Source organism: Sarcophilus harrisii, chromosome X, assembly GCF_902635505.1.
Source record: "Sarcophilus harrisii chromosome X, mSarHar1.11, whole genome shotgun sequence".
Classification (NCBI taxonomy): domain Eukaryota; kingdom Metazoa; phylum Chordata; class Mammalia; order Dasyuromorphia; family Dasyuridae; genus Sarcophilus; species Sarcophilus harrisii.
Window position 1 is genome coordinate 27,320,433 of NC_045432.1, and position 22,409 is coordinate 27,342,841.

The 22,409-nt window shown below is 40.3% G+C and overlaps 1 protein-coding gene across 6 annotated transcripts in view; it reads right to left on the reverse strand.

The window, feature by feature from the left end:
• The window catches only part of LOC100927461, a 74,555-nt gene that overhangs the window by 30,971 nt on the left and 21,175 nt on the right, over positions 1-22,409 (reverse strand). For 5 of the 6 annotated variants that reach the window (XM_031944497.1, XM_031944496.1, XM_031944495.1 and 2 more), the window contains exons 25-49: positions 21,970-22,041; positions 21,160-21,231; positions 20,312-20,383; positions 19,500-19,577; positions 18,658-18,729; positions 17,862-17,933; positions 17,032-17,094; positions 16,172-16,243; positions 15,334-15,405; positions 14,485-14,556; positions 13,612-13,683; positions 12,777-12,848; positions 11,089-11,160; positions 10,246-10,317; positions 9,166-9,237; positions 8,235-8,306; positions 7,407-7,478; positions 6,584-6,661; positions 5,740-5,811; positions 4,910-4,981; positions 4,090-4,161; positions 3,253-3,333; positions 2,404-2,484; positions 1,564-1,644; positions 1,144-1,224 (exon numbers count right to left, since the gene is read on the reverse strand). In XM_031944497.1, coding sequence (XP_031800357.1) covers positions 1,144-1,224; positions 1,564-1,644; positions 2,404-2,484; positions 3,253-3,333; positions 4,090-4,161; positions 4,910-4,981; positions 5,740-5,811; positions 6,584-6,661; positions 7,407-7,478; positions 8,235-8,306; positions 9,166-9,237; positions 10,246-10,317; positions 11,089-11,160; positions 12,777-12,848; positions 13,612-13,683; positions 14,485-14,556; positions 15,334-15,405; positions 16,172-16,243; positions 17,032-17,094; positions 17,862-17,933; positions 18,658-18,729; positions 19,500-19,577; positions 20,312-20,383; positions 21,160-21,231; positions 21,970-22,041 — 1,839 coding nt within the window. The remainder of the gene's footprint in view (positions 1-1,143; positions 1,225-1,563; positions 1,645-2,403; positions 2,485-3,252; positions 3,334-4,089; positions 4,162-4,909; positions 4,982-5,739; positions 5,812-6,583; positions 6,662-7,406; positions 7,479-8,234; positions 8,307-9,165; positions 9,238-10,245; positions 10,318-11,088; positions 11,161-12,776; positions 12,849-13,611; positions 13,684-14,484; positions 14,557-15,333; positions 15,406-16,171; positions 16,244-17,031; positions 17,095-17,861; positions 17,934-18,657; positions 18,730-19,499; positions 19,578-20,311; positions 20,384-21,159; positions 21,232-21,969; positions 22,042-22,409) is intronic. The other variant, XM_031944498.1, reaches the window with a different exon arrangement.

The window sequence follows — 22,409 nt, forward strand, 5'->3', positions numbered from 1 at the left end:
GTTCTTCTTTACCTTTTAATCTGTAAGCCTAGCTTTAAAAGAGAGGGCATGGGTTTGAGGCACAAACTGCCTTGGTTGGGATTGGAGAATATTGAATGGAGAGGAATAGGAAGGAAAACGTTCCAGGGTTGCCATGGCTTACCAGGCCAGGTGTCCATTGCACCCATGACAAAACCAAAAAAATCGTCCTGTGACCCCTATATCTGCCTAGTCCCCAGAATAGTGCTAATGGTTCCTCTCTAATTATCCAGTGGTATTCTACTATACACATTTTGGTATTCTTGTCCCATCTTGGAATAGTTTAATTAGCTATCGATCCACCAATACATAACATTCCTTCTAATCTACCTGTAGTCTGGCAAGCATATTTTTTCTGTGACTTTCTGTATTGTTCTCCTGAGGGTCCAGGTGATGTTGGCATTTCAGTCGGGGAAAGAAAAAGACCAAGTGATGTAGCAGTTTAGCCAGACTATTATATTGCATTACATTGCACGGATCCATGATAAACCCTAAGAAGTGCCTTGGATGTTCATTAAAGGTATGATTCTTGCAAATTCCGTTACCGCTCTTGTTCTCAGTTTCACCATTTGTTAAATATATGGGTTGGGACAGATGTCCTGAAAAATACCTGTTAGCTTCAAATCAGTAAACCTGCCTTGAATAGAATGGGCATATGCTTGAGTCACAAACTGTCTGGATTGGGACTGGAGGGTGAAGAGTAGTTTGGGGTGGGAAGGACTACATTCCAGAATTAACATGGACTACCAATCCAAAAGTCCATTGCTCCCTTGACTGAAGAGGCCAATCTAGGTCCCCTAGTTTTGATTGGTGGCCAGGAAAGAGGTCAAACTTCCCCTGTATCTAGCCAGTAGTATTCTCAGTGAGGGTAGAGGGCAGTATCTCAGATTTTCGTGTATTTTCAACACCAAAACAGTACTAAGGAAAATTATGACTGTTACCCTAAAATCTGTCACATGAGCTCAATATCCACCTATTTTAAAAATCTTCATATCCAGGTATCCTACCCCTTCCTTCCTATGCCACTCCCCAATTCTCCTTAATTTATATTCTTAATTGCTGTCCATCCTGGAATGGTTTTACTAGTCACTGAACCTTCTGTACATAATATCCCTCCTTATTTACCTATCGATGAGTGAGAATAGTTGTCCCATGACATTTCGTGTTCATCATTTGACGATGTCCAAGCTGTTGTAGGATCTGCACCTGGGGAAAGAAGAGGACCAAGTAAGAAAGCAGGTTAGCCAGGATACTACATTGGGGTACAGATTATAGATACAGATGGCTGGCTGTACTAAGAAAAGTTACCATTGTTATCCTGAAGTCCTACCACTTGAACTAAATGCTCTTCATTATACTTTTGATTGCCTAATGGCTCAGCAGTGACTTATTCTAAGAAGGTTCCTGCCCAGATATCCCAGCCCTTCCTTCCTATGTCACTCCCCAATTCTTCTTAATGTATGTGCTTGTTCTTGATTGCCGTCCATCCTGGAATGGTATAACTAGCCATTGAGCCTCCCATACATAATGTCCCCCTTTACTTACTTATCGATGAGTAAGGATAGTTGTCCCATAACATTTCTTGTTCATCATTTGACGACGTCCAAGGGGTCTTGGGACTTGCACCTGGGGAAAGAAGAGCACCAAGTAAGACATCAAGTTAGCCAGAATACTACATTGGGGTACAGATTATAGATAACAGATTAATCACATAGAACTGGCTGGGATGTTCAATAATGGCATGATCCTTGAAAATTCCTCACCTCTCTTGTTCTCAGAATTTCCATTTTAAAAAATGGGTAGGAGAACATGACCTCAAAGGTCCCTTTTACCTTTAAATCTGTAAAGCTAGCTTTGAAATAGAGAGCATAGGTCTGAGGCACAAATGGAAGAGTATTGCGTGCTGATGAAAGGGAAGGACAACATTCCAGGGTTACCATGGACTAGTAGGCCAGAAATTTATGGCTCCCATGAAAACATTAAGAGCTCATCCTGGGTCCTCTAGACCTGACTGGTCTCTAGAAAAGTGATAATGGTCCCCCTCTAAGTAGCTGGTCCCCCTCTAAGTAGCCAGTAATATTCTCAGTGAAGGTGGGGGGCAATATCTCACATTTTGGTATTTTTCAACACCAAAACAGTACTGTTACCATTTTTATTCTGAAGTCCTGCCACTTGAACTAAATGCTGCTTCATTATACTTTTGATTGCCTAATGGCTCAACATTGACCGATTCTAAGAGGCTTCCTGCCCAGATATCCCACCCCTTCCTTCCTATGTCACTCCCCAATTCTTCTTAATGTATCTGCTTGTTCTTGATTGCTGTCCATTCTGGAATGATATACCTAGCCATTGAACCTCCCATACATAATGTCCCTCTTTACTTACTTATCGATGAGTAAGGATAGTTGTCCCATAACATTTCTTGTTCATCATTTGACGATGTCCAAGGGCTCTTGGGACTTGCACCTGGGGAAAGAAGAGCACCAAGTAAGACATCAAGTTAGCCAGAATACTACATTGGGGTACAGATTATAGATACAGATCAATCACATAGAACTGGCTGGGATGCTCAATAATGGCATGATCCTTGAAAATTCCCTCACCTCTCTTGTCCTTAGAATTCCCATTTAAAAAAAATGGGTAGGAGAACAGGACCTCAAAGGTCCCTTTTAATCTGTAAAGCTAGCTTTAAAATAGAGAGCATAGGTCTGAGGCACAAATTGCCTCAGTTATAATGGGAGAGTATTGCGTGCAGATGAAAGGGAAGGACAACATTCCAGGGTTACCATGGACTAGTAGGCCAGAAATTTATGGCTCCCATGAAAACATTAAGAGCTCATCCTGGGTCCTCTAGATCTGACTGGTCTCTAGAAAAGTGATAATGGTCCCCCTCTAAGTAGCTGGTCCCCCTCTAAGTAGCCAGTAATATTCTCAGTGAAGGTGAGGGGCAATATCTCACATTTTGGTATTTTTCAACACCAAAACAGTACTGTTACCATTTTTATTCTGAAGTCCTGCCACTTGAACTAAATGCTGCTTCATTATACTTTTGATTGCCTAATGGCTCAACATTGACCGATTCTAAGAGGCTTCCTGCCCAGATATCCCACCCCTTCCTTCCTATGTCACTCCCCAATTCTTCTTAATGTATCTGCTTGTTCTTGATTGCTGTCCATTCTGGAATGATATACCTAGCCATTGAACCTCCCATACATAATGTCCCTCTTTACTTACTTATCGATGAGTAAGGATAGTTGTCCCATAACATTTCTTGTTCATCATTTGACGATGTCCAAGGGCTCTTGGGACTTGCACCTGGGGAAAGAAGAGCACCAAGTAAGACATCAAGTTAGCCAGAATACTACATTGGGGTACAGATTATAGATACAGATCAATCACATAGAACTGGCTGGGATGCTCAATAATGGCATGATCCTTGAAAATTCCCTCACCTCTCTTGTCCTTAGAATTCCCATTTAAAAAAATGGGTAGGAGAACACGACCTCAAAGGTTCCTTTTACCTTTAAATCTGTAAAGCTAGCTTTGAAATAGAGAGCATAGGTCTGAGGCACAAATTGCCTCAGTTATAATGGGAGAGTATTGCGTGCAGATGAAAGGGAAGGACAACATTCTAGGGTTACCATGGACTAGTAGGCCAGAAATTTATGGCTCCCATGAAAACGTTAAGAGCTCATCCTGGGTCCCCTAGACCTGACTGATCTCTAGAAAAGCAATAATGGTCCCCCTCTAAGTAGCCAGTAATATTCTCAGTGAAGGGGCAATATCTCACATTTTGGTATTTTTTCAAAACCCAAGAAAGTACTAAGGAAAGTCATCTTTTCCTGAAATCATGCCATTTGGACTAAATGGCACTACATTACACTATGGACTGCCTGAGGTTCAATGTACACATAGTATATGTGGGTAGACCTACCCAGAATTCCCATCCCTTCCTTCCTATGCCCCACCACAATTCTCCTTAATCTCTGTCCTTAGCCTTGATTGCTACCTATCTAGGAATAGTTTAATTTTCTATTGTCCCAGCAATACATCATACACTTTCTCCCTTACCTCTGCAGGAGTTAGCAGAGTTTTCCTCTGAATTTAAGTTTTGTGTCGTTGATGTCCAATGAGATGTTGCACCTGCATTCAAGAAAGGAAGGGACCAAGTAAGATAGTAGCTTAGGTAGTCTATTATATTGAGTTACAGCAGGTAGACACATGTTAACTCCAAGAACTTCCTGGGATGTTCATTAAGGATATGATGCTTGAAACCTCCCTTACCCTTCTTGTTCTCAGTTTCCCCATTTGTTAAATATATGAGTTGGAGCAAAAGAACTGAAAAGAACCCTTTAGCTTAAAATTTGTAAGTTTTATCTCCAAATGAGAAGTTATATGCCTGAGGCACATACTGCCTAGATTGAGATTAGGGTGCTGAGTGTATTGGGATGTGAAGGCCTACGTTCCAGGTTTTCCATGGACTAGCATTAAAGAAGTCCATTGCTTCCATGATAAAATAAAAGGTCATCCTGGGCCCTCTACTTCTGATTGGTTCCCAGATTAGTGATAAAGCTTCTCTTCTAAGTAGCCAGTACTATTCTCAGTGTCATATTTTGGTATGTTTTCAACACAAAAAAAGGACTAAGGAAAGTTATCATTGCAATCCTGATGTCCTGCCACTTGAGCTAAGTGTTGTTACATTATACTTTGGATTTCCTGACACTCAATATTCATCTGTTCTACAAGTGTGCCTTCCCAAATATCCCATTCCTTCCTTCCTATGTCACTCCCTAAATCTCCTTAATCTTCTCCTTGTCCTTGATTGCTCTCCATCCTGGAATGGTATAACTAGCCATTGACCCTTCCATACATAATATCCCTCCTTACTTACTTATGGAGGGGTAAATATACTTGTTCCATGAAACTGCTTGCACATTGCTTGACTTCCAGGGCATCAGAGCACCTGCACTCAGGAAAGAAGAGGAAATAAATAAGATAGAAGATTAGCCAGAATACTATATTGGGGTGCCAAAAATAGATACATATTAAACACTTAAGACTTGGTTGGGATGATCAATAATGGTATGATCCTAGCAAATTCCCTTTGCTCTCTTGTTCTCAGTTTCCCCATTTGTAAAAAAAATTGGGTGGGAGAACAGGGCCTCAAAGTTCTTCTTTACCTTTAAATCTTTAAGCCTAGCTTTAAAAGAAAGGGTATAAGGCTGAGGCACAAACTGCCTTGGTTGGGATGGGAGAGTACTGAGTGGAGAGGAATGGGAAGAAAAACATTCCCAAGTTACCAGGGACTACCAGGCCAGGAGTCTATTGCAACCATGATAAAATTAAAAGACCATTCTCTGTCCCCTATGTCTGACTAGTCCCCACAGTAGTGGTAATGGTTCCCCTCTAAGTATCCAGTACTATTCTCAGTGATGACGGAGAACAGTTTCTCCCATTTTCCTAATTTTTCAAAACCCAAATTATACTAAAGAAAGTCATCTTCTCCTATTTGGAATAAATGCTACTACTTTACACTATGGACTGCTTGAGGTTCAACAATTACCTACTATATGTTGGTTACTAGTCAGAAATCCCACTCCTTCCTTCCCATACAGCACCACAATTCTCCTTAAACCCTGTACTTATCCTTGATTGGTAGCCATCCTGGGATAGTTTAAATACCTATTGAGCTATTAATACATAATATTCTTTCTGACCTACCTGTGTTTGCGTAAGCATAATTTTTCTTTGTTTTTCCATGATGTTCGTATGAGGATCCAGGTGTTGTTGGCCCTTTATTAGGGGAAAGAAAAGTGATACAGCAACTTAACCAGACTATTACATAGTGTTATGGTGGACACACCCATGCTAAAACCTAAGTTGTGCTTTGGATGTTCATTAAGGCTGTGATCCTTGCAAATTCCCTTACCCCTCTTGTTCTCAGTTTCACCATCTGGTAAATATATGGGTTGGAACAGATGCCCTTTAAAGCAGCCTTTAACTTCAAATCTGTAAGCCTATCTTCCATAGAGTAGGCTTGTGCTTCAGTCACAAGCAGTTTGGATTGGGATGGGAGGATACAGAATGGATAGGGGTGGGAAGGACTACAGTCCAGAATTAACATGCACTACCAATCCAGAAGTCCATTGCTCCCGTGACTAAATTAAGAGGTCGACCTAGGTCCCCAAGTACGGATTGGTTGCCAGGAAAGCAGTGAAACTTCCCTTCTAACTAGCCAGTTGTATTCTCAGTGAGGGTGAAGGACAGTTTCTCACATTTTGGTATAATTTCAACACCAAAACAGTAATAAGGAAAGTTATCATTGTTATCCTGAAGTCCTGCCACTTGAGCTGAATGCTGTTCCATTATACTATGGACTGCCTGAGGCTTAATATCCATCTATTCTAAAAGGGGTCATACCCAGATATCCCACCCCTTCCTTCCTATTCCACTCCCCAGTTCTCTTTAATGTAAATCTTTATCCTTGATTGCTATCTGTTGTGCAAACTATCAGTGGTTTTACTAGCCATTGATATTTCCCCATATGATATACCTCATTACATACCTATGGAAGGGTAATTATACTTGTCCCATGAAATTGATTGCAAGTTCTTTGACTTCCAAGGCATCAGAGGATCTGCACCTGGAAAAAGAGCAATAAATAAGATAGGCGCTTAACCAGAATATTACATTGGGGTACCAAGAATAGATACATATTAAACATGTAAGACCTGGCTGGGATGTTCAATTAACAGTATGATCCTTAGAAATTCCCTTATCTCTTTCATTCTCAGTTTCCCCATTTGTGAAAAAAAATGGGTGGGAGAACAGGACTCCAAAGATGCTCTTTATCTTTAAATTTGTAGGCCTAGCTTTAAAAGAGAGGGCATAGGTCTGAGGCACAAACTGCCTTAATTGGGATGGGCTGGAGAGGAATGGGAAGGACAACCTTCTAGGGGTTCCATGGACTACCATGCTAGAAGTCCATTGCTCTCATGATAAAATTTAGAAGTCATCCTTGGTCCTCTAGATCTGATTGGTCCCCAAATTAGTGGTAAAACTTCTCTTCTAATTAGCCAGTAATATTCTCTGTGATTATGGGGAACTATTTCAGATTTTGGTATTTTTTCAACATCACACCAGTATTAAGGAAAGTTATCATTGTTACCTGGAAGTCCTGCCACTTGGACTAAATGTTATATTATACTTTGGACAGACTGAGGCTCAATATTCATCTATTCTAAGAAGGTGCCTTCCCAGATATCCTACTCCTTTCCTATACCACTCCCCAATTCTCTTTAATCTATGTCCTTGTCCCTGATTATATCCATCCTGGGATGTTTTAACTAGCCATTGACCTTTTCATGCATAATAGCCTCCTTACTTACTTATGGAGGGGTAAATATATTTGTCCCATGAAATTCCATGTAAATTTCTTGACTTCCAAGGTGTCAACGGACCTGCATTCAGGGAAAGAAGAGGACCAATGAGATAGCAGTTTGGCCAGAATATCACATTGGGGTACAGAGGATTGATATATATTAAACACTAACACCTGATGAAGATGCTCAACAATGTTAGAATCCTTGCAAATTGCCTTATCTATTTTGTTCTTAGTTTTTTCACTTGTAAAAAAAATTGAGTGGGAGAACAGAACCTCAAAGATGCTCTTTACCTTTAAATCTGTAAGCCTAGGTTTAAAATAGAAGGCTTAAGTCTGAAGCACAAACTGCCTTGGCTGGGATTGGAGAGTATTGAGTGGAGAGGAATGGGAAGGACAACCTTCCAGGGTATCCATGGACAACCTGACCAGAAGGCCATTTCTCCCATACTAAAATTAAAAGGTCATCCTTGGTCTTCTAGATCTCTTTTGTCCCCAGATTAGTGGTAAAGCTTCCCTTCTAATTAGCCAGGAGTATTCTCAGTGATTAAAGAGGGTAGTATCTCAGATTTTGTTATTTTTTTCAATAATATACCAATACTGAAGAAAGTTATCATTGTTCTCCTGAAGTTTTGTCCCTTGGGCTAAATGCTGTATTATACTCTGTACTGCTTGACACTCAATATTCACCCATTCTAAGAGGTTGACTGCCCAGATACCCCAACCCTTTCTTCATATACCAATTCCCGTATGTCCTTGTCCTTGATCGCTCTCCACTCTAGAATGGTTTAACAAGTCATGGACCCTTCCATACATAATATTCCTCATTACTTACTTATAGATGGATCAATATCCTTGTCCCATGAAATTTCTTGGATGTTGCTTGACTTCCAATGTGTCAAAGGACCTGCATTCAGGGAAAGAACACCACCAAGTAAGATAGCAGCTTAGCTGGAATACTACATTGGGGTATAGAGGATAGATACATATTAATCAATTAGACCTGGTGGGGATGCTCAATAATGGTATGATCCTTGCCAATTCTGTTGCCTTTTTTGTTCTCAGTTTCCCCATTTGTAAAAAACTGGATGGGAGAACAGGACCTCAAAGGTCTCCTTTACCTTTAAGTCTGTAAGGCTAGCGTTAAAACAAAGGCTGTAAATTGGAATTGTTTAGTGGAGAGGAATGAGAAGAATATCATTTCAGGGTTACCATGGACAGCCAGAAGTCCATTGATCCCATGAAAAAATTAAGAGGTCATTCTGGGTTCCCTAGATCTGACTGGTCCCTAGAAAGGTGGTAATAGTTCCTCTCTAAGTATCAAGTAGTATTCTCAGTGATGATAGAGGGCAGTGTTTCACATTTTGGTAATTTTTCAAAACTTGAATAGTACTAAGGAAAGCCATCTTCTCCTAAAGTCTTGACAACTGGAATACATGCTACTACTTTATATTATGGAATCCCTGCAGCTCAACCTTCACCTAGCATATATGAGTTATCATCCAGAATTCCCAACTCTTTCTTCCTGCATCATACCACAATTCTCCTCATCTCTGTACTTATTTATTTTTATTTTTTGCTGAGGCTATTGGGGTTAAGTGATTTGCCCAGGGTCACAGAGCCAAGAATGTTAGGTATCTGAAGACAGATTTGAATTCAGGTCTTCCTGACTTCAGGACTGGTGCTCTATTGACCACACCACCTAGCTGCCCCTCTGTACTTATTCTTATCTATTGACCCATCAATACATAACATTTAGTTCTTACCCGCTGTGGCTGGGTAAGCAGATTTTTTCTTCGATTTTTTGTGTTGCTCTCGCAATGGCCCAGGTGATGTCCCTTCATTTGGAGAAAGAAAAGGACCAAGTGATAGAGCAGCTTCGCCAGACTATTATATTGTGTTACAGTTGACAGAACTGTGCTAAACTCTAAGATAAGAAGTGCCTTGGATGTCCAATTAAGCTATGATACTTGCAAAGTTCCTTACACTTCTTGTTCTCACTTTCACTAGAGTTAAATATATGGGTTGGAGCAGAGGACCTGAAAAGTAACCTTTAGCTTCAAATCTGTAAACCAACATTCAATAAAGTGGACATATACTAAGTCACAAACTGCCTGGATTAGAATGCGAAGGTGTCGATTGGAGTATGGTGGGAAGGACTAAATTCTAAAGTTAACATGGACTACCAATCCAGAAATCATTTCCTCCCATGACAAAATTAAGAGGTCAACCTCGATTCCCATTTCTCATTGGTCTCCAGGAAAGTGGTAAAACTTGCGCTCAAATAGCCAGTAGTATTCTCAGTGAGGAGGGAAGGCAGTATCTCACATTTTGGCATTTTTTTTCTACACAAAACAACACTAAGTAACATTACTATTGTTATCCTGAAGTCTTGCCACTTGAGCTAAATGCTGCTACATTATACTTTGTACTGCTCCATTGTTCCCATGACAAAATTAAAAGGTCATCCTGGGTCCTCTATATTTGCCTGGTCCTCAGAATAGTGGTAATTTTCCCCCTCTAAGTTACCAGTAGTATCCTCAGGGATGATGAAGGGCAGTGTCCCACATTTTGGTACTTTTTCCAAAATTCAAATTGTGTTAAGCAAAGTCATCTTCTCCTGATGTCCTGCCACTTGGACTAAATGCTGCAACATTATACTATGGTCTGCCTGAGGCTCAACATACACTTAGCATATAGGGGTACCTATCCAGAATTCCCACCCCTTCATTCCTATTGCACCCCACAATTCTTGTTCATCTCTATACTTATCCTTGATTGCTAGACATTCAGGTAACTTTAATTACTTATTGATCAATCAATACATAATATTCCTTCTTATGTACCTGCGGTTAGGAAAGGATACTTTTTCTTGGTTTTTTTGTATTGTTGTCCTGAGGGCCCTGGTGATGTTGACCCTTCAAATGGAGAAAGAAAAGAAGCTTGTAATACAGTAGCTTAGCCAGATTATTACATTGCTTTACAGTGGACAGAACCATGTGAAACCCTAAGAAGCCTTGAAGGTTCATTAAAGGTAGGATCCCTGCCAAGTCCATTATGCCTCTTCTTCTCCCTTTCACCATTTGGTAACTATATGGGTTGCAGCAGAGGACCTTAAAAGAACCTTTAGCTTCAAATCTGTAAACCTCCCTTCAATAGACTGGGCATATACCTGAGTCACAAGGTGTCTGGATTGAGATTGGAGGTTGAGTGGATTCGATTTTGAAGGACTACATTCAAGGATTACCATGGACTACCATACCAAAAGTCCATTGCTCCCATGACAAAATTAAGAGATCATCTTTGGTCACACAAACATGACATCCCCAGAGTGGTGGTAATAGTGGAACTATTCCAACTCTAAGTAGCTAGTAGTGTTCTCAATGATGAGGGAAGGCAGTGTCTCACATTTTGGTATTTTTTCAACACCACACCAGTACTCAGGAAAGTTACCGTTGTTATCCTAAGGTCTGCCACTTGGGCTAAATGCTGCTACATTATACTTTGGACAATGTGAGGCCCAATATTCACCTATTCGAAGAAGGTGTCTTCCCAGATATTCCACCCCTTCCTTCCTATTCCACTCCCCAGTGCTCCTTGATCTATGTCCTTGTCCTTGATTGCTGTCCATCCTGGAATGTTTTAACTAGCCGTTGACCCTTCCATACAGAATATATTTCCTTACTTACCTATAAATGGGTAGGTACACTTATCCCATGACATTTTGTGTACATCAGTTGATGTCCAAGGTGTCCAAGAACCTACAGTTAGGGAATCAAGAGGACCAAGTAAGATAACAGCTTATCCACAATACTACACTGGGGTACAGATTATAGATGCATATTAACCATTAAAAACTGGCTAGGATGCTCAATAATGGTATGATTCTTGAAAATTCCCTTATCTCTCTTGTTCTTATTTTTCTCATTTATAAAACAAAATGGGTGGGAGAACAGGACCTCAAATGTCCCCATTACCTTTGAATATGTAAGCCTAGATTTAAATAGAGGGCATAGGTCTGAGCTACAAACTGCCTTGGTTGGGATGGGAGAATATTTAGTACAGAGGAAATGGAAGGACAACATTACAGGGTTACCCTGAACTACCAGGCCAGAAGTCCATTGCTCCCATGACAAAACTAGGAGGTCATGATGGGTCCTCTAAATCTGACTGGTCCCTAGAAAAGAGGTAATGGTTCCCATTATCTCTAGGTAGCCATTAATATTTTCTTTGATGATGGAGGACCTTTTCTCACTTTTTGGTATTTTTTAAAAAAATAAAATGTATTAAAGTCATCTTCTCCTGAAGTCATGCCACTTGGACTAAATACTGGTACATTACACTATGGTCTGACTGAGGTTCAATATTTACCTTCTGTATGTGGGTACCTAGCCAGAATTCCCACCCTTCCTTCCTATGCCACAGCATAAGTCTGCTTAATCTGTCCTCATACTTGATTGCTAGCCATCCTGGAATAGTTTAGTTACCTATTGATCCACCAATAATATATCATAAACCTCCCTTACCTATGTGTGAGTAAGCATAACTTTTCTTTGAATTTGTATTTTGTATTCCTGATTTCCAAAGTGATATTATGCCTGAATTTGGGGGGTAAAAAAGGACCAATAAGATAGTAGCTCAGTTAACAATCTATTACATTATGTTAGTGGATAGGCATATGTTAGCCCTAAGAACAACCTGGGATGTTCATTAGCGATATGATGCTTGAAAACTCCCTTATTCCTCTTGTTCTCAGTTTCCCCATTTGTTAAATATATGGGTTGGAGCAGAGGACCTGAAAAGTATTCTTTAACTTAAAATTAGTAAACCTACCTGCAAAGGAGAGCCTATATGCCTGCGGCACAAAGTTCCTGGGTTGGGATGGGAGGGTTTTGAGTATATTAAAGTAGTCAGGAATACGTTTCAGGGTTACTATGAACCACCATTCAAGAAGTCCATTATGCCCAAGACAAAATTAAAAAGTCATTCTGGGTCCTCTACATCTCATTGGTCCCCAAATTAGTGGTAAATCTTCCCTTCTAATTAGTCCCTAGTATTCTCAGCACTATTCTCAGTGATGATGTAAGGAGTATCTCACATTTTGGTAATTTTTCAACATCAAAAAAGTATTATGGAAAACTATCATTATCCTGAAGTCCTTCGAACTTGGATTAAATGTTGCAATATAATACTTTAGACTGCCTGAGCCTCATCATTCACCAGTTCTAAGAGAGTACCTATGCAGAATTCCCACCCCCTCCTTCCTATACGATCCCGCAATTCTCCTTCATCTCTGTACTTATCCTTGATTGCTAGTCATCTTGGTGTAGTTTAATTACATATTGATCCATCAATACATAACATTCATCTCATGTACCTGTGTTTGGGTAACCGCATTTCCTCTTGGATATTCTGTTTTGTTCTCCTGAAGGATCACGTGAAGTCGGGCCTTTATTTGGGGAAAGAAAAGAACCAAGTCATATAGTAACTTAGCCAGACAATTCCATTGAGTTACATAGAACAGAAAAATGTAAATCCCTAAGAAGTGCCTTGCATGTTCATTAAGAGCATGATCCTTGCAAAGTCCCTTATGCCTCTTCTTTTCCCTTACACCATTTATTAAATATATGGGTTGGAGAAGAGGATCTGAAAAGAACCCTTTAGTTTCAAATCTGTAAGCCTCCCTTCAATAGACTGGGCATATACCCGAGTCACAAAGTGCCTGGATTGGGATTGGAGGTTGAAGAGTGGGAAGGATGACATTCAAGGGTTATCATGGACCACCCATCCAGAAGCCCATTGCTCCCATGACAAAATTAAAAGAACTTCCTTGGTCCCCTAGATCTGACTGATCCCCAGAATGTTGGTAATGTTTCCACCCTAAGTAGGCAGTAGTATTTTCAGTGATCATGGAGGGCTGAACTTCATATTTTGATATTTTTTTCAACCCCAAAATAGCACTAAAGGAATGTTATTATTGTTATCCTGAATTCCTGTGACTTTGGCTAAATGCTGCTACGTTATGCTTTGGATTGCCTGAGGTTCAATATTCACCAATTCTAAGAGGGTTCCTATCCAGATATCCTACCCCTTCCTTCCTATGCCAATATCCAATTCTCCTTAATTTATGTCCTTGTCCTTGATTGTTATACATCCTGGAATCATTTAACTAGCCATTGACCCTTCTACATATAATATACCTCCTTACTTACTTGTGAATGGGTAGCGACACTTGTCCCAGGCAATTCCATGTACATGTCGTGACTTCCAATGTGTGGAAGAACCTGCAGTCAGGGAAAGAACAGGACCAAGTAAGATAGCAGCTTAGCCAGAATAGTACATTGGGGTACAGAGGAGACTTATATATTAAACATTAAGAATTAGCTGGAATGCTCAATAACAGGAGGATGATTTAAATCATTTAAAAAAAAAAGTTCCTTTATCTCCCTTGTTCTTCGTTTTCCCATTTGTGAAAACAAAACAAATAACTGGGTCAGAGAAAAGGAGCTGAAAGGCCCCCTTTACCTTTATATCAGTAAGCCTAGCTTTCAAGGAGAGGGCATAGGTCTGTGACACAAAATGCTTTGGTTAGGATGGCAGAGTAATAAGTGGAGAGGAATGGGAAAGGATTACCCTTTCTTTACCTATTCCAGGGTTATCGTGGAGTACTAGGCCAGAAATTCGTGGCTCACATGACAAAATTAAGAAGTAATCCTGGGCCCCCTAGATCTGATTGGTCCCTACAAAGGTGGTAATGGTTTCTCTCTATGTAGCCAGTAGGATTCTCAGTGAAGATAGAGGATGGTATCTCAGATTTTGGTATTTTTTTTCAAAACCCAAAAAGTACTAAGGAAAGTCATCTTCTCCTGAAGTCATGCCACTTAGACTAAATGCCACTACACTGCACTATGGACTGACTGAGGTTCAACATACATAGTATATGTGGGTACCTACCCAGAATTCCCACCCCTTCCTTCCTATGCTACACCACAATTTTCCTTAATCTATGTCTGTATCCTCGATTGCTAGCCCTCTTGGAATAGTTTAATTTGCTATTGATCCACCAATATATCATACACCCTTACCTCTGCACGAGTAAGCATACTTTTTCCCTGGGTGAATGTTTTGTATCCCTGATTTCCAGTATGAAGTCGTACCTGCATTTGAGAAAAGAAAAGGACCACCTGAGACAGCAGCTCAGGCAGTCTGTTACATTGCATTACAGTTCATAGACATATGTTAACTCTAACAACTGTCTGGGAAGTTCATTAAAGTATGATTTTTGAAAACTCCCTTCCTATTCTTGTTCTCAGTTTCCCTGTTCATTAAATAAAATAGATTGGTGCAGAGGACATGAAATGTACCCTTTAGATTTAAATCAGCAAACATGACTTCAAAAGAGAGGGCATGACTGAGACACAAAGTGCTCGGGTTGGGATGGGTGAGTGTTGAATGGATTAAGGTGGCAAGGACTATATTTCAGTGTTATCATGGACTACTTTGCCAGAAGTCCTTTGCACCCACAACAAAATTACGAGACCACCCTGTGTCCTCTAGATCTGAGTGTTCCACAGTTAGTGGTAAAGCTTCCCTTCTGTGTAGCAAGTCGTATTCTCAGTGATGATGGAGCGCACTATCTCACGTTTTGGTATGTTTTCAACACCAAAAAAGTATCATGGAAAGCTATCATAATGATCTTGAAGTCCTGCCACTTGAGCTAAATGCTTTTACATCATACTTTGGACTTCCTGAAACACAATCAATATCCACCTGTTCTAAGGGAGTTACTATCCAGATATTCCACTCCCTTCTTCCAATGCCAGTCCCAGTCCCAATGCCAGTGTCAAATATGTCCTTGTACTTGATTGCTATCCATCCTGGAATTGTTTAACTAGACACTGACCCTTCCATACATAATATATCTCCATCCTTACCTACGGATGGGTGACGATACTTATTCCATGCACTTCCACGTAAGTTTCTTGACTTCCAGTGTGTAAAACGACCTGCAATAAAGAAAGAGGAGGACAAAGTAAGATAGCAGCTTACCAGAATACTTCATTGGGATACAGAGGATAGGTACAAATTAAATAATAAGAGCTGGCTGGGATGCTCAGTAATAGTACGATCCTTGAAAATTCCCTTATCTCTTTTGTTCTCAGTTTTTCCATTAGTAAAAAAATATTCTTGGGAGAACAAGACCTAAAAAATCCCTTTTGCCTTTTAATCTGTAAGCCTCATTTTAAAGCCATAGGTCTAAGGCACAGACTGCCTTGGTTGGGATGGGAGAGTACTGAGTGGAGAGGAATGAGAAGGACAACATTCCAGGGTTACTGTGGAATACCAGGCCAGAAGTCCATTGCTCCCATGATAAAATTAAGAGGTCATCCTGAGTCCCCTAGATCTGACTGGTCTCTGGAAGAGTGGTAATGGTACCCCTCTATGTAGCCAATAGTATTCTCAGTGATGTTTGAGGGCACTATCTCACTTTGGGGTATATTTTCAACACCAAAAAATATTATGGAAAGTTATCATAGTGATCTTGAAGTCCTGCCACTTGAGCTAAATGCTTTTACATAATACTTTGTACTGCCTAAGGCTCAATATTTAACAATTCTAGTGGGGGGGTTATTACCCAGATATCCCACCTTTTCCTTCCTATGCCACTCCCCACTTCTCTTTAATCTATGTCCTTGTCCTTGATTGCTATCCATCCTGGAATTGTTTAACTAGACATTTACCCTTTTATACGTAATATACCTCCTTACTTACCTATGGATGGGTAACGATACTTATTCCATGAAATCCCATGCAAATTCCTTGACTTCCATTGTGTCAGAGGACCTGCATTCAAGGAATGACGAGGACCAAATAAAAGTAAAAAGCTTAGCCAGAATACTTCATTGGGCTACAGAGGATAGATATTAAGTGCTAAGACCTGGCTGGGATGCTCAATAATGGTCTGAATCTTGAAAATTCCCTTACCTCTCTTTTTCTCAGTTCCCCCATTTGTAAACAAAATTGGGTGGGAGAACAGGACTTCAAAAGTCCCCTTTACCTTTAAATCTTTAACCCTTGCTTTAAAGGAAAAGGCAGTACCCGGGCCCAAGAGCAGCTCCCCTCCTTAATACTCCCCGGGCCAGAAAGGGCATAGAACTGAAGGACAAATTGCTTTGGTAGAATAGGAAAGTATAGGCTGGAGAGGAATGGGAAGGAGAACATGCTAGCGTTACCATGGACAACCAGGCTAGAAGTCCATTGTTCTCAGGACAAAATTAAAAGGTCATCCTGGGTCCCATAGATCTGACTGGTCCTTAGAATAGTAATAATGGTTCCCCTCTAAGTAACTGTAGTATCCTCAGTCTCACATTTTGGTATTATTCCAAAATCCAAATAGTACTATGGAAAATCATCTTCTGAAGTCGTGCCACTTAGACTAAATGCTCCTACATTACACACTGGACTGCCTGAGGGTCGGCGTTCTTCAAGTATATATGGGTACCTAACCAGAATTCCTACTTCTTTTTTATAGCACACCACAGTTCTCCTTCATCTCTGTACTTATCCTTGATTGTTAGCCATCCAGGTATAGTTTAATTACCTACTGATCCATCATATTCCTTCTTACATACCTGTGGTTGGGTAAGCATATGGTTTTTTTGATTGTTCTCCAGGTGGCTGATGTGATGCTGGCCCTTCATTTAGGGAAAGAAAAGGACCAAGTAAATATGGGAGGTTACCGAGACTATTACATTGTGTTACAGTGGACAGAAGCATGCTAAACCCTAACAAGTTCCTTGGATGTTCATTAAGGGCATGGACTTTGCAAAGTCACTTAGGCCTCTTCTTCTCGCTTGCACCATTTGCTAAGTATATGGGTTGGAGAAGTGGACCTGAAAAGGACCCTGTAGCCTTGAATCTGCAAAGCTACCTTCAGTAGACTGAGAATATAACTAAGTCACAAAGTGCTTGGATTGTGATTGGAGGTTGAAGAGTGGATTCATATAGGAAGCACTATTTTCAGGCGTTGCCATGGACTACCCATCCAGAAGTCCATTGCTCTCATGAAAAAAGAGAACTTCCTTGATCCCCTAGATCTGACTGATCCATAGAATGGTGGTAGTGGTACCACTCAAAGTAGCCAGTAGTATTCTCAATGATGATGGAGGCAGTATCTCATATTTTGGTAATTTTTCAAACCAAAAACTGTACTAAGGAAAGCTTTCATTGTTATCCCTAAGTCCTGTAACTTGGGTTAAATACTGCAACATTATAATTTGGACTATATGAGGTTAAATATTCCCTTATTCAAAGAGGGTTCCTGCCCAGATATCCCATCCCTTCCTTCTTATGTCACTCCCCAATTCTCCTTAATTTATGTCTTTGTTCTTGATTGCTATACATCCTAGAATCATTTAACTAGCCATTGATCCTTCCACATATAATAGCCCTCTTTACTTACCTATGAATGGGTAACGGTACTTGTCCCAAGACATTCCCATGACATGCCGTGACTTCCAAGGAGTTAAAGGACCTAGATTCGGGGGAAGGAACCGGACCACATAAGATAACAGCTTGACCAGAATACCACATAGGGGTACAGATTATAAATACATATATAATACTTTAAAATTCCCTTATTTCCCTTGTTCTCAGTTTTCCCATTTGTAAAACAAATGGGTCGGAGAAAAGGACCTCAAAGGTCCCCTTTACCTTTAAATCTGTAAGGGTAGCTTTCAAGGAGAGGGCATAAGTGTGAGGCACAAACTGCCTTGGTAGGGATGGGAGAATATTGAGTGGAGAGGAATGAGGACAAAATTCCAGGGTTCCTGTGGACTACCAAGTCAGAAGTTGATTGCTCCCATGGTAAAATTAAGAGGTCATCCTGGGTCCAGTAGATCTGACTGATCCATAGAAAAGTGGTAATGGTATCCCTCTATGTGGCCAGGAGTTTTCTCAGTGAAGATGAAGGGTAGTATCACACATTTTGGTATTTTTTCAAAACCCAAAAGTCCTGAGGATAGTCATCTTCTGAACTCCTGCCACTTGGATTATATGCTGCTACATTGTACTATGGATTGCTTGAGGTTCAACATTCTCCTACTATATGTGGGCACCTACCCAGAATTCCCACCCCTTCCTTCCTATACTACACCACACTTCTCCTTCATCTATGTCTGTATCCTCGATTGCTAACCCTCTTGGAATAGTTTAATTTGCTCTTGACCTACCAATATATCATACATCTTCTCCCTTACCTTTGCGTGAGTAAGCATATTTCTTCCCAAAATGGATGTTTCGTATTCCCGGTTTCCAGTGTGATGTTGTAGCTGCATTCGGGGGAAAGAAAACGTCCAAGATAATAGCTCAGGCAGTTTGTTACATTGCATGACACTTCATAAACACATGCTGAACCCTAACTCCTGTCTGAGATCTTCATTAAGGGTATGATGCTTGAAAACTCACTTTGATCTCTTGTTCTCAGTATACCCATTTATTAAACAAAATAGGTTGGAGCAGAGCACCTGAAAAGTACCCTTTATATGTAAATCTGTAAATATGCCTTCAAACAAGAGGGCATATGTCTGAGGCACAAAGTTCCTGGGTTGGGATGGGAGGGTATTGAGTGGGTTAAGATAGTAAGGATGACATTTCAGGGTTAACAGGAACTACCTTTCCAGAAGTTAATTGCACCCCCCCCCAAAATTAAAAGATCACCCTGGGTGCTCTAGATCTGAATGTTCCCTAGATTAGTGGTAAAGCTTTCCTTCTATGTAGGCAGCAGTATTCTCAGTGATGATGGAGGGCACTATCTCATGTTTTGGTATGTTTTCAACACCAAAACCCCCCACTAAATAAAGTTATTATTATGATCCTGAAGTCTGGTCAATTTGGCAAAATGCTTCAAATTATAATTTGGAATGCCCAATGATCAATATTCACATATTCTAAGGGGGTTACTACCCAGCTATCCTATCCTCCCCTTCCTATGCCATTCCCCACTTCTCCTTAATCTATATCCTTATCCTTGATTCCTACACATCCTGGAATGGTTTACCAGACAGTGACCCTTCCATACATAATATCCCTCCTCCCTTACATTTGGATGGGTCACGATACTTCTCCCAGGCAATTTCATGTACATTCCTTGACTCCCAATGTGTCGAAGGATCTGCAGCTGGGGAAAGAAGAGAAACCATTAAGATAGCAGCTTAGCCAAAATAATACATTGGGGTACAAAGGATAGTTACATATTAAATAATAAGACCTGATTGGGATGCTGAATGATGGTATGGTTCTTGCAAATTCTGTTACCTCTTTTGTTCTCAAATTTTCCATTTGTAAAAAAAATGGGTGGGAGAACAGGGCCTCAAAAGTCTCCTTTATATTTGTAAAGGTAGCTTCAAAATAGGGAACATAGATCTGAAGCACAAACTGCCTTGATTGGGATGGCAGAGTATTGAGTGGAGAGGAATGGGAAGGACAAAATGCCAGTGTTACCATGGTCAATCAGGCTAGAAGTCTATTGCTCCCATGACAAAATTAAATATTTGACTAGTCCTCAGAATAGTGGTAATTGTTGCCCTCTTAGTAGCCAGTAGTATCTTCAGGAATGATGGAGGCCAGTGTCTCATGTTATTTTTTCAAAATCCAAATAGCACTAAGGAAAATTATCTTCTCCTGATGTCCTGCCACTTGGACTAAATGCTGGTACATTACACAATGGACTGTCTGAGGCTCAACATTTACCTAGTTGGGAATTCTGGGAACCTACCAAGAATTTCCACCCCTTCTTTCCTGTACCCTACCACAATTTTCCTTCATCTCTGTACATATCCTTGATGGTTAGCCATCCTGGAATAGTTTAAATATATACTGATCCATTAATACATAATATTCCTTCTTAAGTACCTGTGTTTGGGTCAGCATATGTCATTTGTGACTGTCTGTTTTGTTGTTCTGATGGATCATGTGATGTTGTAGCTGCATTTGGGGAATGAAAAGGAGCAAGTAAGATAGTAGCTTAGACAGTCTATTCAATAGCATTACAGATCACAGACACATGATATGCCCTAAGGACTTCAGGGATGTTCATTAAAGGCATGATGCTTGAATGCTTCCTTCGTTCTCTTGTTCTCAGTTTCCCTGTTTGTTAAACAAAATGGGTTGGAGCAGAGGACCTGAAAATTACCCTTTAGATTTAAATCTGTAAACATGCCTTCAAACAAGAGGGCATTTGTCTGAGGCACAAAGTGCCTAGGATAGGATGGAGGGTATCAAGGGAATTAAGATGGCAAAGACTACATTTCAGGGTTACCAACGGACTATGTTTCCAGAAGTCCAATGCACCCATCACAAAATTTAACGATCAGTCTGGGTCCTCTAGATCTGAGTGTTTCCCCGATTAGCAGAAAAGCTTCCCTTCTACATAGGCAGCAGTATTCTCAGTGATGATGGAGAGCAGTATCTCATAGTTTGGTATGTTTTCAACATCAAAAAAGTACTATGGAAAGTTATCATTGTGATCATCAAGACCGGCCACTTTGCCAAAATGCTTCTACATTATACTTTGGACTGCATGAGGCTCATGAGGCTCAGTATTCACCTATTTTAAGAGTGTTTAACTCAGAAACCCCACTCCTTCCTTCCTATGCCACGCCCCACTTCTTAATCTATGTCCTTGTATTTGATTACTATCCTTCCTGGAATGGTTTTACTAGACAATGACCTTTCCATACATAATATCTCTGCTCACTTACCTATGGGTGGGTCACGATACTTGTCCCAAACAGTTCCAAGTACATTACTTGACTCCCAGTGTGTAGAAGGATCTGCAATTTGGGAAAGAAAAGGACCAATTAAGATAGCAGCTTAGCCAGAATACTACATTGGGGCACAGAGGATAGATACATATTAAATAATAAGGTGGTTGGAAAGCTCAGTAACACTATGATCCTTGCAAATTCTGTTACCTATTTTAATCTCAGATTTTCCATTTGTAAAAAAAAAAAAATAGATGGGAAAATAGGACCACAAAAGTCCCTTTTACTTTTTAATGTGTAAGGGTATCTTTAAAATAGGGGATATAGATCTGAGACACAAACTTCCTTGGTTGGGATGGTAGAGTATTGAGAGGAGAGGAATGAAAAAGAAAACATTCCAGGGTTACCATGGACAACAAGGCCAGAAGTCCATTGCTCCCATGACAAAATTAAATATCTGACTAGTCCTCAGAATAGTGGTAATTGTTCCCCTCTTAGTAGCCTCAAAGATGATTGAGGGCAGTGTCTCACATTTTGGTATTTTTTCAAAATTCAAAAAGGACTAAGGAAAATTATCTCCTCCTGATGTCCTGCTACTTGGGCTAAATGCTGCTACATTATACAATGCATTTCCTGAGGCTCAACATTTACCTAGTATACATGCAAACCTACCCAGAATTCCCACCCCTTCTTTCCTGTACTCTACCAGTTCTCCTTCATCTCGGTGCTTATCCTTGATGGCTAGCCCTCCTGGAATAGTTTAAATATGTATTGACCCATTAATACATAATATTCCTTCTTACATACCTGTGTTTGGGTAAGTATATGTTGCTTGTGATTGTCTGTTTTGTTCTTCGGATGGGTCACGAGATGTCGTACCTGAATTGGGGGAAAGGAAATGACCAAGTAAGATAGCAGCTTAGGCAGTCTATTACATTGCATTATAATTCATAGACACATGTTAAAACCTAAGCACTGCCTGGAATGTTCATTAAGGATATGATGTTTGAATACTTTCTGTTCTCTTGTTCTCAGTTTCCCCGTTTGTTAAACAAAATGGGTCAGAGCAGAGGACCTGAAAATCCCCTTTAGATTTAAATCTATAAACATGCCTTCAAAGAAGAAAGCATATGTCTGAGACACAAAGTGCCTGGGTTGGGTGGGAGGGTATTGTGTGGATTAAGGTGGTAAGGTCTATATTTCAAGGTTACCATGGACTACCTTTTCAGAAGTCCATTGTGCCCACA